The sequence below is a fragment of the Chenopodium album genome, chromosome 18 (assembly GCF_948465745.1).
Source record: "Chenopodium album chromosome 18, dcCheAlbu1.1, whole genome shotgun sequence".
NCBI lineage: Eukaryota > Viridiplantae > Streptophyta > Magnoliopsida > Caryophyllales > Amaranthaceae > Chenopodium > Chenopodium album.
This window is the reverse complement of record NC_137851.1, coordinates 38,339,110-38,354,854: the sequence shown is the minus strand read 5'-3', so window position 1 is coordinate 38,354,854 and position 15,745 is coordinate 38,339,110. Positions and strand designations below refer to the sequence as shown.

The 15,745-nt window shown below is 34.6% G+C and overlaps 1 protein-coding gene across 3 annotated transcripts; it reads left to right on the top strand.

The window, feature by feature from the left end:
• Positions 1-3,636: 3,636 nt before the first annotated feature.
• LOC145592398 (endo-1,4-beta-xylanase 3-like) lies at positions 3,637-11,571 on the top strand. Of its 3 annotated transcripts, none has more exons than XM_081648844.1 (10): positions 3,637-4,170; positions 4,270-4,338; positions 5,891-6,243; positions 6,330-6,480; positions 7,386-7,744; positions 7,815-7,965; positions 8,159-8,508; positions 8,924-9,101; positions 9,222-9,758; positions 10,284-11,571. In XM_081648844.1, exons 1-10 carry the CDS (start codon positions 4,105-4,107, stop codon positions 11,388-11,390), a joined length of 3,321 nt encoding a protein of 1,106 aa, XP_081504970.1. In that variant the 5' UTR covers positions 3,637-4,104; the 3' UTR covers positions 11,391-11,571. The 3 variants fall into 3 exon arrangements, with proteins under 3 accessions (XP_081504970.1, XP_081504971.1, XP_081504972.1); XM_081648845.1 differs by having other exon boundaries at positions 3,638-4,170; positions 5,896-6,243; XM_081648846.1 differs by having other exon boundaries at positions 3,638-4,191; positions 5,896-6,243.
• Positions 11,572-15,745: the final 4,174 nt, after the last annotated feature.

Sequence of the window (15,745 nt, the reverse complement as noted above, 5' to 3'; positions counted from 1 at the left end):
TTGAACCCTAAACAAGTTTAATCAAAACTAATCTTGAGTTTAATACCCGAGATTGGAACACTGAGTCCAATTTCGATTCCTGACTCACCGGTTCTTAACTAGTTCTGATTCCAATTCCTGGTTCCGGAATTTTTGCTCACCCTTGTGTGCACACTATCACACTCGATGAGTTGATGGCGGAGGTCCAACTACTAGTAAGTCAGGTAACTCACGTGAATCTCTCTCTCAATCGTTATCCTGTCTTCTTTCTTCTGTCTCGTGCGTTATTCTTATCCCTGCACTCCAGCAGGACCAAAATTTGTAGTGTTTCAGCCTCCAAATAGTGATATTTCCTAGAATCTTTTGATTCTTTTTCGGTAAGCTCTCTTTTTCTTCTTTTCTACATTTTGTCCTTTAAGTTTTTCAATTGTTTAGTTTTTAAATTTAATCTCATGCTGCTTCAAATTTTGAATTGGCAAAATTGGTTTTCATACCTCGTCACACGAAATACCTTTGGGTTTAAGTAATACGAACCTCCTTATAGTTTGTATATTGTATCCTTAATTAATAATATGATCAATATAATGCAATGTGAGTTAATGTGATATAAAAATACACAATGTAACACTAATCTTATCATAAATTAATTGCCATCCTCCTAAATCTTTGTTCCTGTCATGAAGTCTTTAAGGCCTATTTGGTACCAGAATGCATACATGGAAGTTATTTGAGGAATGAATCCTATATATTTTCCTCTGACTCAAGCGCGGTTTTAAGAGAACAGAACATGAAGATCGTGTTTGGTTATTTTGGAGGAAAAAATATTTTGAACTTAGAGAGAAAAGAGAGAGAGAGGATAGGAAAGGAGGAAGAGAGATGATTTGTTCTATTTATTTTACTTGAATCTTGTCCAAAAAACAACTATGTTAAAGTTTGAAAACCAAACATAACAAGTTTTTTTTTTTCTTGCATTCCATTTTATTCTTCTTTGCCTGAGAATAACATGAACAAAGTTTGCATAATAGTCCTTGAATTTCTAGACATTCCCTTCTGCTTGAGAACAATACGATGGCCAAGTTCGTAGTAAACAATTCTGCAGGTCTACATTTGCCATTTCATTTCATTTGTTTCGATGTTGGAGTTTTTGATACTTATTTGTACTATGAAAATCTTGTGCATATTCTTAAAAATTTGCCAATGATGCCTCTTTCATTACAGGATTGGGTCACATTATATTGGCTTTGTGTACCTGAGCTTGTGTTTACAAAAAGAGTGGAAAGAGATACCATGTCTGTGTACGTTATTAGCCTGTGAACTTACCTGATGTTTAAAAGGTCACTAATTAGGAATCCGAAGGCTAAAGGCTTCAGGGTACAGCATGCAGTCCAAACATGTTTGCTGATTATTTTCGGTATCTGGATAGTATATGAGCTTAAGCTCCTCCTTGTCAATGTTAACAGTAGAAAGACTGGTCTAATCTCATCTGATGTTTCGGAGAATATGCCAAAGTACATGCCAATAAGCAATCAAAGCTGACCAGAAAAAGCCTTATTCGAGTTGAAACTGTAGTTGCCAGTTTTCAAAGTGACAAGGATGAAGAAAAAGAAAGGAGTTACGAGAAAAGGAAGGATGAGAAGTGGGATGATGGAGAAAAGGAGAAAGCAGAAATGAAGATGGAGATGTTGAATTATGAGATTGGTGAAGAGGCTGAGACAACAAATCACAAAAATGGAATCTATACAGCAGAGGATATAACACAACAGTCAGAATTGTCATTTGCAAGAGGAAGGGATGAATTCGAGTCTTTTGAGTATTCAGAATCAGCTGTTGACCAAGATGGAAAAGATGATAGTTTCGATCTGGAAGTCATGGAAGAAACCAACAGAATAAAAAATATTTCTCAAGATGAAGCTGATCAGTGACAGAATGGAACTAATTTGGTAATTACAGCATTGTGCCTTCCTTTGTTCTTGAATTGCTAATATATTCGTGCTTGTTATTCAATAGGATTCAGTCTCATTAGAATCTATGGAGTTTTAATAGTTCAGGGAAGTGAATGACCAATTAAGTATAATATATATCCTAAAGATTTCTAATAAAATGTATATCATATGTATATATTCAGTCATTCAGCATAAACTCCTACTGACTGTACGTCTATCAAATCTGTGTTTCTCAATTGTTATAATAATTACTTCGACAATTGAACATGGAAAGAAATCATGGTACCATTCGACAGCTGATTATTGTTTGTAAGTGTACGTTTCCTCCTTTTATGTGATTGGTGTTGGTAGATAATGCTCTTAATGCTTTTTTCTGATCTTGATATGTTACTCTATGATTGTAGTTTCTTTTGACAAAATTTCATTCATCCTTGACCTGTTATACTTGTAGTCTGCAAGCTTGGTGTTATTTTGCAATTGACTGGACTAACTTTAACAGTCATCTTGGTGGTCATTCTTAACGTAAGGGTCATTTCTGAAGTCATACAAACCATTTTTGTTTTGTTTTGTTTTGTTTTTTCAGTTGTTTGTTCTATCTTCAATATAATATGAACTGATTCTTAGCCTCCTAATTTGATGGACTGTGCATGATTATCTATATCGACAAGCACAAAAGTCAGTGATCTAACCTTCAGCGATTCAGAGAAATTATTAAGTTTTTCTTCCATCTCATATTTTGGCATATAATTTCCTATGAGGTAGGTGAAGAAACAAAAAGCTTAAGCTGCTGTTATCCAGGACAGATGCTCGACAAACAGCTATAGCTAATCGACTGCCATAGCCCAGCAGATATCGTGCACACAACTGCATTATGATATTAGCAGTTGTCCACCCTACAACATCTTTACATTATGATTTGGAAGCGAGGAATCTGGATAAGTATTCAACCCATTTAACCAAAGATCAAAAATTACAACTGTAACTTGACCAAATTCCTCGTTAGATTCAGTAAACTGTCTGGATCAGTCTGGTAGTCACCTGAATATGTCTAAGCTGTCATATTCAATATAAAAACCAAGTTTCCTAGTGACCCAAAATGCAAGCCCTGCCATTTGCTTAATTTTATTCACGTTAACTTGAATGCCAAAATGCCAACTTTCCTAGCTTTTTGTTAGCTACTTTTATACATCAGTAAAAGCTACTATAATGAATTCTTCAGGGTGCTCTCTTTATGATCTAAGATAAACTCTAATACTATTTTGTTGCCATATGCATAGAACCTAGTACGACACGTGTTGACAGACACACAATAGCTTAGCATACATTGCACACATGTATATTTCGGCATTAGTTCGCCGTTCTCTCAAATACACACCGAAGGAACGTCTGATTTAACGAAGCTGTAAGTGGGTACTGTAGTTCAAAGGTCAGATTCATAGTCATAGTTGGCTCAATAGTCTGCTATGTTGGGATTTTTCAGTCTACCAATACCAATCTGGAACACCTGCTGTCGGAAAATCAGAATTGCACGTAATGTTCTTTCCCATCAGTTCATCCGCGCAAGGACCATAACTTGCACATTAACAATCACAATACAGTTACAAATAACAGCTTAACAACATATTAATACCCTATATTCAATGAAAAACCCAACTTACCTAACATTTAAAGTTAAGTTTAGAATCAATACACATAAATTAAAGATAAGGTTAGTATAACTTAAGGTGGAAGACTACACAAGAAAAGAATCAAGTGGGAGTAACACAACTCTTCCATTCCAATTCAAGCATACACCTATATCCCATTTCCTATGTCCCCTATACAACCAAATCCAAGATATAGATTGCACTTCGCCATCCCCCTTATATCGCCTCATGTTTTACCAATGCCAAATTATTTTACCCCAGTTTTAAACTACCGCAACCCTCCTCCTTTACCCAAACTCGCAATACATAGGTTGATTTAGACTTAATCAAGGGCAATGTATAGAACTGTTACAAAAATTTCCGACAGCCGAAAACAAAAACACCCTTTAAAAACCCCAAAAGAGGAATTGAAGGGTTTGATTGGAAGATTAGATTAGTTGGTCCCGCGCTTTTCTTAGACTTCACTTGAACTTAATAACCTAATTTACTTTTCTCCCAAAAAAATAAACAAAACCTTTGAGTTTTCTCTCCTATAAATGAGGAAATTCAAACGTTTATGCTTCCCACGTCGATTCCAGAACTCAAGAATCAAACATCAGCTGGTTTAATCTTACTTTTATATGGTCAAATACTTAACATTTATTATACATATTTAATTTTTCTGATTTTAATTTAATTTATTTATTATTTGAATTTTGTAGGAATTCGAAGAAAATATGGAAAACCCACAAAAGAACAACAATTGTAGCAGCACTGATGTTGTTGATGAGGTTATTCATTTCATTATTTGTTTTTTTTTTTTTTTTTTTTAATATGTTTAGGTTTCCTTTATTTTTCATTGTTTGCTTTTTGTTGGCATTGATTTAGCAATGGCTTAATCTGGACAAGAATAATTTGTTTTATACTTGTTTGATCATCAGTCATCACTAGAATCATTCCTTTTGTCCTGTAGATTGGTTTACATTTTGTATTTTTCAATTTTTTCACGAGGCTTAAAAAAGTGGATTTAGTAATTTATACTCCTTACTATACTAATAATTTGGGACAAAAAAATATGGAGTATTGTATTAATTATCTTAGTCTTCTTTGATTGTTGTGTATTTTGCTCGTTATTGCTTATGTCACTTCTTTTTCCAATGAAAGATTTAAAATACGGATACCCAAAAACAGAAACAAGAACTATATTATGAAATGGTAGGACTTTTTTTTTGCTCTTTTCGGCAGTCATTAGTTTGATGAAACAGCTTGACCAACTGTTGCATTTATGTAATAGTACTTCTTAATAACCATATCAAAATCAGTAAACTACAGCAATAAGCTATTGTTTGGGTAACCATTGCCAACTCTTCTTCAAATATACTTCTGCTTCCTTTATTTATCTTTATAGCTTTTCAGCGCCATCTGCTACATTAAGCTATTGTTTGGTAATAGTTTTGGCTGAATTTCTGCTATTTTTACAAGTAATTCTCCTTTGCATTTTAAACTTAACTCATTTTGGTTTCATACTTCGTATATGTTATGTCAGTTTTGATTTAATACGGAGGTAGTAGTATATATCAGGTTTTTTTGGAGCAACTGCCTTAGAAAAGTGTTTGCATGGTTTGTTAAGAAGGATTATTAGTGATCAGGCTATTAGAACTATTTACTAGTCATCAGTGCATACTAAAATATTACGGATTACTATATTTGAAGAAAGAAAAGAAAAAAGAAAGTGGCACAATCAGAATGAAAATGACACCATCTATACAGTTTGTGCTTATGCTGTATGCAGGGCTCACATACCTCACAAAATTTGTTTCTGCTGTTAGACCATGACATACTGCTGCTGTGGATTAGTTATTATGTTTCTTCATACTAATTTCTTTGGGAGAAACATCCTTGTATATTTATACGAGGAGTCAGTCATGCTTAAAATATATCCAATAGATTCAAGGAATTTCTTTCTGTCTTCACATTCTCACTTCGATTTCTTTATTTTCACAATCTCTTGCAATTTAATGGTAATATGATGTCATTGTTAAATATTCAATTCATCAGAATTCTTTATGTGGCTTAGCTGTAGCAACAACATTGCCTAAAGTGCTTAACAGATCTTATTTACAGGTTCTGGAGGTGATTCCGTAGAATTATTTTTTCTAATTCTGTGGACAGTATGCTAAATAATTATTTGTAAAAACACTATCTCATTTCTAACTCAATATCCCTACTACATTAAAGTTTTGTCTGAAAGTTTGTTGTTTGATCAAGTAAAGATAAAAGCAAATGTTAGATGATTATAGAAAATTTGAACTTTGTCTGATATACTTTTGCATTTCGTTATAGAAAAGGTTAGAAAATATGGGCTGTACAAGCAGTACCCTTGCTGAAAATATTATACTGAGCCATGATTTCACCCAAAGCCTCAACTCGTGGTACCCTAATGGTTGTGAAGCAGTGATAGTGCTAACTGAGTCAGGATATACTGAAGGAACATCAGAAAGTTATGCTTTGGTTACAAATCGGAAAGAGTGCTGGCAAGGATTGGAGCAAGATATAACAAGTAGAGTTTCTATAGGTACAACATATAGAGTTTCTGCTTGTGTTGGAGTGTCTGGAAGCTGTGAGTTGTCTACTGTTCAAGCCACACTGAAGCTAGAGTATAACAAATCAGACACCAAATATTTGTTCATTGAAAAGTGAGTTTTTCCCCACCCCTCTGCTTTGAGTTTCACTCTTTTTATTCTCTTGGAAAATCTGATTTATATGTTCGTGACTGGCACAGGATTCCAGTATCAAAGGGAAAATGGGAAAAGTTGGAAGGGACTTTTAAGCTCTCATCAATTCCTGATCGTGTTGTGTTCTATCTAGAAGGGCCTCAACCTGGTGAAAACCTGCTCATCAAATCAGTAGTCATTTCTTGTTCCAGCCCCACGGTATGTGATTTCTGTATGAAATAAGTAAGTATAAAAATAAAAAAATTACTAACCAATAAAGTATTTCTTGTTCCAGCCCCATTACAAAGACAAAACTAGAACTCCAAACAAACATCAAAGATACAAAACATTAATAAGAATTTTTGATGCTCAGCAGCCATTCATGATCAGAAGAAATTATATTGTGACATATATTTATAATTGATAAAGATCATGTTTTAAGGCAGTAGACTAATTTATTCAATCGAAAGCACTTGAGCAAAGTGGAATAGTTTAAAATCATAAGCTGATTTCTCAACTTATCAGACATTAGCATAATAACAGATCTAGTGAATGATGGTTCATTTAATTTGCAGTTGTTAACCTTATGATAAGGGCAATAAATAGGAAGAGGACTACGTGGTCCTCTATATCTGACTTGTGAATGATCTTGATAATATAGTTATGTGTTTATACTATAAAGTCCCAATAAACTTATTATGTCTATTAGTCATTATTGTACACAAATTGTACCATATCAAACTTTGTAATTACTCAGTCATATAATCTTTAGGCCTATGAACTACTGCTCTTAATGGTTTTTGGATATTATATGTATACTCTTTAACTTTGTGAATTAAACTGAGTTCCCTTTTTTTTTTCATCAATATGAATCTTTAGTCTTTTGAACAGTGATGCTCATAAGAACTTTGAATAAAAGTCTTTGAGATGTCTTAGCATGATAATTGTGTGCACATTACATACTTTTGCATTTCCTCCCTTAAAATTTCTTACTGTTCTTTAAAGGTAAATTCTAACTTTAGGATTTTGGAGATAAAATTGATTGGTGCAACTGATATTTGGTAACAGAAATATTAAGCTTCTTCTGATCTGATGGAGATTGTTGTTTTTTTTTTTCACGGAAGATGAACGGAGATATGGGTGATACAAGGACTGACCTTCCTGAAAACATTATTCAAAATCACAACTTTTCACAAGGCTTGGATTTGTGGCACCCCAATTCATGTGATGCATCTGTAGTGTCACCTGAGTCTGGTAACACGGAAGGAATGTTAACTAAATTGAGTGGTGGCTATGCAAGAGTTTTAAATAGGAAGGAGTGCTGGCATGGATTGGAACAAGATATAACGAGCCTTGTGTCTCCGGGATGTACTTATAAAATTTCTGCACAAGTTAGTGTGTCGGGAACTCAATCTTCTAACATTCAAGCCACGCTAAAACTAGATTACAAAGAATCTGACACCAAATATTTAAAAATTGAAAGGTAATCGTTAGAATTCTACTCAAAATTTGTTTCATTTAAATTTTCTAATTTATACATTTATCTGGTATAGGATTTCGGCATCAAATGAGAAATGGGAAACCCTGCAAGGAACTTTTGTTCTTGAAACAGCTGCTAATCGAGTTGTGATTTATCTTGAAGGACCTAATTCTGGCATAGACTTGCTTATAAAATCAGTAACAGTTTCCTGTTTGAGCACCATGGTATGTAATGATACTTTCATTCTCAATACTGGTAAAATACCATGTACTGATGTGGATTATTATGTCAAGTTAGTTTCTTATTATGCTGTAATTGCTTTACGTTATGCTTGTTGGCATGTATTTCCATTTTTATGCTGCAAAATTTGGGATTTCGATGATAAATTTAATTTTTTATGTTTTGTATATTTGACAGAATGTGAGCAGATGTGGGGATGATGAAGATGAGGATATAATTCTAAATCCTACATTTGAAGATGGACTCAATAACTGGTCAGGAAGGGGATGCAAAATTGTGTTACACGACTCTATGGCAGATGGAAAGATCAAACCACAGTCTGGCAATGTTTTCGCTGCAGCAACAGAACGAACACAATTTTGGAACGGAATTCAACAAGATATTACACCTAGAGTCAAGAGAAAGTTAGCTTATGAGGTTACTGCTGTTGTTCGGATTTATGGTAACAATGTTTCTAGCGCTGATGTCCGAGCTACGCTCTGGATTCAGACACCAGATAAACGTGAGCAATACGTAGGCATCTCAAAGTAAGTTCCTTTCACTTGTACATTTTTTATACTTTCTGTGCATTCTACCTATTATTTATAAATGATACTATCATTTAGTTTACTATAATGATACCCAAGCTTGGAGCAATAGTATATTTTCATCATCTTATGCTAGTAATCTTGATGTCATGATCGTATTCCACTTTCTGTTTTTCTTAAATTTCACACATTCTTTAGTTTGAAACCTCACACTGTGAATATCATTTTGTATAATGTAGTAATTAAAAGCCAATCCTTGGAGTTGGTTGACGATATACCTTGTTATTAATTGTCTTCCCCATTGTGCTTCCCAAAAGTATGTTCCGATTCTTCTGAAGACATCCACCCTTGCCTAAAATTCAAATGCAGTCATTATTCACTCATTTACTTAGCTTGAAGTATTTGCTGTTTATAGTGTGCAGGCAACAGATAAAGATTGGGCTCAGCTCCAAGGAAAATTTCTTATTAATGGCTCTCCATCAAGTGTTGTCGTCTATTTGGAAGGACCGCCTCCTGGTACTGACATCCTCCTTAACAGTTTTATCATAAAACACGCACCCAAAACTCCTCCATCCCTTCCACCAATAATTCAGGTCGGTACTTTTAAATATGCACCCAAAACTCTTTTACTTAATACTTAAGTTGGAGAATTGAACTATAAAGATTTTTTTGAGTAAAATAATTCAAGCATTTTGTGACAATTTTTTCAACAGAATGCTTCTTTTGGAGTGAACATTGTCCAAAACAGCGAACTTAGTGATGGTACTAATGGCTGGTTTCCTCTTGGCAATTGCACATTAAGTGTGCGAAGTGGTTCACCGCATATCCTTCCTCCAATGGCTGCTGTTTCTCTAGGACCACATGAGCCACTAAGTGGTCATTACATACTTGTGACTAATCGCACACAAAACTGGATGGGTCCTGCTCAGATGATAACTGACAAGGTGGAGCTTTTTCTCACATACCAGGTTTCTGCTTGGGTAAAGATTGGATCTACTGCTTTTGGACCACAAAATGTCAACATTGCACTGAGTGTGGATGGTCAGTGGGTCAATGGGGGCCAAGTTGAGATCGGTGATGACAGATGGCATGAAATAGGTGGTTCTTTTAGGATTGAGAAGCAACCATCAAAGGTCATGGTTTATATTCAGGGCCCTGTGTCTGGAGTTGACTTGATGCTTGGAAGCCTTCAGATTTTCGCTGTTGATCGACAAGCTAGATTCAAACAATTGAGAAGGCAAACTGATAAGGTACCTCCCAATGATTTTATATCTTCTGAAATCCAACATATAAAATCAACTTTACCCTGATGACTCTAAAGAAATCCAAGCTTTTTGTAAATGAACTAAGGTGGTCAGATATACATGAGTAACATGACTTTTCCAATTGAAGTTAATGAGATATGAATTGACTGTTTTCTACTTCATGATGATTAAGAAGCACAGACAGCATAATGTGCCAATTCCATCTAAACCATCACTCCAACATCATAAGTTCAAAAGGCTAATAACTGTAAAAAAAAAATTTACTTGATTAGAAGCGGACAAATGCTTAACTATTTCATTGTCTTCTTTTATCTTGACAATGTAATTAAAAAAAAAAAAAAAAAAAAAAAAAAAAAAAAAAAGTACATCTGTAGTATGTTGATTTTAATCTTATATTTCTCAACCTGCAAAAAAAAAAAAAAATAAAAAAAAATAAATAAATAAAAACTGCTCCAAAGCCTTTAATACCAAACAATTTTAAGTATCATTCTGATCTGTTCTGTTTTGCAGATACGTAAACGTGAAGTAGTATTGAAATTCTCGGGAGACAGCACATTTGGCAACTTTGTGAAAGTCAGACAAACAAAGAACAGCTTCCCCTTTGGCTCCTGCATTAGCAGGACGAACATAGACAACGAAGACTTTGTGTCCTTCTTCCTGGAAAACTTCAACTGGGCAGTGTTTGGAAATGAACTTAAGTGGTATTGGACTGAAGCACAGCAAGGGAATCTCAACTACAAGGATGCTGATGAAATGTTAGATTTATGTCAAAAGAACAACATTGAAGCTCGAGGGCATTGCATCTTCTGGGAAGTGGAGGGAACAGTTCAGTCATGGGTAAAGTTCCTCAGTAAAAATGATCTAATGACAGCTGTCCAAAACCGCCTTACAAGTCTCCTCACTCGCTACAAGGGGAAGTTCCGGCATTATGATGTCAATAATGAGATGTTGCATGGATCATTTTACCAGGATCATCTAGGTAAAGATATTAGAGCCAACATGTTTAAGACAGCAAACAAACTAGACCCATCTGCCCTTTTATTTGTCAATGATTACCATGTAGAAGATGGAAATGATCCAAGATCAAGCCCCGAGAGATACATTGAGCAAGTGTTAAATTTGCAAGAGCAAGGTGCACCAGTAGGGGGTGTGGGAATTCAAGGACATATTGATAGCCCTGTTGGCTCAATTGTCTGTTCAGCCCTTGATAAGCTGGGTATTCTCGGCCTTCCAATATGGTTCACAGAGCTTGATGTATCTTCAATTAACGAGTTTATAAGAGCAGATGATTTGGAAGTCATGCTTCGGGAGGCTTTTGCTCATCCAGCTGTGGAAGGAGTTATGTTATGGGGGTTCTGGGAACTTTTTATGAGCAGGGAGAACTCACACCTTGTGAATGCTGAAGGCGATATCAATGAAGCAGGTAAGAGGTATCTCAAGCTCAAGCGTGAATGGTTGACTCGTGCTCATGGTCATATTGATGATGAAGGACAGTTTAGCTTTACAGGCTTCCATGGGACTTATGAAGTGGATATTGTTTGTTTTGATAAGAAAGTTACCAAAACATTTGTGGTTGACAAGGGTGATTCAACTCTGGTGATTCCTATCAATTTGTGAATCACTTAATGTCTGAAGACTGCTGGGATTGTATCAAATATCAAGGAAGAATGGCAAGATTAAGAACTTAAGGCTTATTATTCATTTGTAAGTTGATTTCTTGTTATAACAGATGTTTTATCATTGTTTCCATTACTTTTCAAATCTTATCTCCCAAAAAAAAAAAAAATAAATAAATAAATAAATAAAAATAAAATCAAAGCAATAAGGTGTTGCAAGTAATCAAATCAATAAAATAATGTTATTATTGTGGGTGAAATTCAATTACTTGGAGTTGATGCATAAACCCTTCAAATGTCATTTATGATCTCCAACTAGAAATCCGGTAAAACTATTACTAATTCTATTTCAATTTGTTTGTCCCATTATTTGACATTTTGACATGTATAGAGATTCCAATGTAAAAGAGATCAAATATTTTAATGAATTTTTAATAATTCAAAATACAATCTTATGAGATTTTGTATATAAATTAAGGTCACTCTTCACCAGAAAGTTGAAATCTAACTACATATTTAAGCAACTTGCATGAACTTACTTCGAAGGCACACTTTTTCAAGTTTAGTCTAATACAACATTTTGAAAACTCTTACAACGAGTTTTCTGAGTACTGGAACATACCGTCAACATAATGTTGGGTTATAGTGAAAATCGATTAACTCTTATAAGTACTGTACATAACTCTTGTTTGTACTTGTGGAGCCATTGAGCCTCGTCACGATACTCGGCCCATTTATTGATGAATATGTATTACAGTAAAAAACTTTTGTATATACCCGGTTTACACTAATATTAGTGTACATCGAGTAGTATAAGGGTAACTTTTAGCTAATTTTAGGGTAACTTTTTGTCTTTTTTGGGTAACTTTAAACATAATACAATTTTTATATAAATAAACAACAAGAAAAGTTTTATAAAGGTAATTTAATTACATTCAATCACTAATAATTGGTTTTTAGTCATTTAAAATGTGATTCTTTACTAATAAAACGTAGATAATTTTTATTTATATTGGGTTACTTTTATGCATTTTGAGGTAACTTTTATTCATTTTAAGGGTAACTTTTGATAACTTTTAGGCTATCTTTATAATGGATGTACAATAATTATTGTACACCCGATTTTTTTAAAAGTTTGTGATATGTATATGCCAAGTCCTAAACCTAAAGACTTTTGATGATATGATTCGTATTAACGTGCATTATGAGATCTATACTGTAATACTCTATATTTCAAAGTATCTTTTTTTTTTTTTATGGAAAAATTGTCAAGAATAATACTACCTTTGCCCCGTCTTCTATAACTAAAACGACCTTTTGATTATTCCTCAATAAAACGACATTTGACACTAATCTTCTATAAATAAGATAAAACTTTGAGTGGAATTATACTTTTTTGAACCTATTTGAGCCTAATGTAGCCCAATATGCCTCTCAATTTGTGAAATAAGGCCTCATTTTATTCCACAATTATGCAAGATGCAACTAAGTTTATATGTCACGTAGAAATGTACTTATATCAAATTACAACTAAAAGGGTTTGTTCTATTCACCTTATTTTTACTTCTTTTGGGTGTGATAAGTTCACATAAGTTCAGTTTAGGGAAAATAAGTTCTGATAAGGATTTTAAATACAAATTACAACTAAAATAATTAGTTGCTAAATACAACCTTTATCTATTATATATAACACACCCTCCTAAGAAACCAAATATGCCCCTCCTTCCTCATTCTTTCCTTTTTTTTTTTTTTTTTTTTTTTTTGACGGAATCCTTATTCTTTCCTTGATGTTCCCTCTTTCTCTCGAGCAAGCCCCAGTTAATCTTAATGATTAACGAAATTCGTCAATCTAATGGCATTATTGTAATAATAGGGAATAGTACTTGATGCCACATCATGAGCAAAGATAATGCCAACTTAACGATTTTTTCGCCGTTACTCCACCAACTACACCTCCATTGAACCCCCTGCATTAAAAAGCTTCTTGCTATTCCTCCATTAAAGCTTCCCCGACCTCGAACACCATAAAAGCTTCCCCGACACCAACACCAATGAAGCTTCCCAAATCTCCACCCACCTTACCCGGTCTTAAACAAAAACCCTATGAAAGAAGGGTGAAATTAAGGGCATGGTCAACCCCAAAGGGTAGGGGTGACCATGTCTTCCATTGAAGCTCCTTCAATTGAGCGTGATTTTTAAAAACGATGAAAGAAGCGGTGTTGGCGGCGTAAGGGAGGTCGAAAATTTTAGTGTTGAAGCTTCATTGTTGAGTTAGAGGAGTGAGGATAGAGAAGGATGAAAAAGCAGTAGGAAAGAGGAAGGAAATGCTAAAACTAACGGCATCCTATTAAAATTACAAAATTATCTCAAATAAGTCATAAAAATGTCAATTTTACCCCTATAATTTACGTATTTTGTCAATCATAAATATTAACTTGTATTTTCTCCTTTCTCTCCATGTAAAATCCCATAAACCAATATGCCTTTCGATAGCCGATTCTGTTGAGTCGTCAAATTCAATAAGCAGCAAAAATTATATTTTATGCATCAAATTCATATACCCAATTCAATTGTCATAGTCAAATTCATCTCATTGTCCATTTCATAAACCCAAATTTACTCAATTGAAGCAACTCAAACAACGAAAGTTGGTTTCCTATTCCCATTTACATCCCTTTCTTATTGGGATAATTATATGTAATTCGTCAATAATAATAATCATCCAAGGAGTATAATATGAATTTACATCAATCAACTTGAAGCATTAAAAGTATTGTGCATGTCGAGAAATTTAAAAACTTTTGGGATAAAATTTTTGGATTTTTCTGGGCCAAAATTTATCATCCTATTTCTTAGGGTTGGTCACTTGGTTGAAATAGACGTAATTTTTTTGTGTTGCTGGGGTGAAATAAACGATGTTGTCTTGTGTTGTTAGTGTGAAATACGCGAGGTTAATTTGTGTAGCTGGACTGAAATATTAGCTACCTTTTCATATACTTAATTTATAGTCATTCAGAGTCTTAACTTGGTCTTTCTATTCCCCTCCTTGTTACCCCAAACAAAATTTAATAAGTAGTTCAATGAAGAACATATATGTGTAGAGCTTATGGTTCTCTAGAATGTTGCACTTTATTGTGGAAATGCTATATGAAATAGACAAGATTATTTTGTTCAATTTATGAGAAAGAGTATATTATGTTGTTCGTGCGAACTAAAGTATATTGTTTTGTTCAATATGCACGAAATGCTTAAGTTGATTACGTTTAATGTAACTGAAATAGACCTGTTCAATTCACACATCTTACACGAAATATATATACTTGAATTTTTTTTAATTACTTTTTTTTTAAAAAAAATTCAATGTCTTCCTTGTCAAAGTAATCATCCATTGCAATCTCACAGAGTATATTAAATTGATTTTGATACTCATGTGACAAAATATAAAGTTTTATTAAGAATATTGAGAGAAGAAAAGGAAAATTAAAATTTAGAGTTTTTAAGGGTTGAAAATGAGAGAAAAAGGGTTACGTTAAGTAAACTTGGATTGCATTTACCAATCCTCTTAAAATAAGTTTTTAATAGGAAATTTTGCATTAAACAACCTTTTATAACCATTTTTTTGCAAGAAACCACCTTATAAAATTTTTTTCGCAAAAACACACCTTTATCTAAATTTTTTTTGCAAGGCCACACCTTTGGCCGGAAAATAGACTTTGACCTTGTATTTCGGGGTTGACCTGACCACGCGCCTCTCTCGTGACACCCTAAAACCACTAACCCTCCTTTTTCCCCCAGCCCCCTCCCCCTTCCAGTGGCCGGCGACCACCTCCCTCCTTCGTCGCTGGCGACCGTATCCCCTCCCTTTCCCAATTCCCGTCCTTAAACCCAACCCTCAAGCTCTACACCCATTCTTGTACCTTCGTGAAGCTATAGGTGGAAGAGGATGAGAGAGAATTCGTGGGCGGCGCTATAGGAAAGTGGGTGGTGGTGGATCTCGGGGTTCGGGTGGTGAGAGTGAAGGAAGTGATGGTGGTTAGGTGGAAGAGGAGGAGAGAGAATTCGTGGGTTGGGGGAAAGGGAAGGGAGCAGGATAGCTGGCGTCGGGGTAGGACAGTGGTCGCTGGCGCCGGCAGCTAGCAGGGGTTGGTAGTGGGTGGGGGAAATTGGTTGGCTGGGGAAAGTAGTTAGCCGCCGGAAAATTGGTTAGTGGTTTCGTGCGAGGCACGTGGTCGGGTCAACCCCGCAATGCAATGTCAAAGTCTATTTTCCGGCCAAAGGTGTGGCCTTGCAAAAAAAATTTAGATTAAGGTGTATTTTTGCGAAAAAAAAATTTATAAGGTGATTTCTTGCAAAAAT

Bases quoted from the DNA above. Each gene is read 5' to 3' on its own strand.
- LOC145592398 (XM_081648844.1), top strand. From the start codon at position 4,105: ATGAGGAAATTCAAACGTTTATGCTTCCCACGTCGATTCCAGAACTCA. The intron at 4,339-5,890 runs GTTATTCATTTC...ATTTCGTTATAG, and splicing joins GCACTGATGTTGTTGATGAG to AAAAGGTTAGAAAATATGGG. The intron at 6,244-6,329 runs GTGAGTTTTTCC...TGACTGGCACAG, and splicing joins AAATATTTGTTCATTGAAAA to GATTCCAGTATCAAAGGGAA.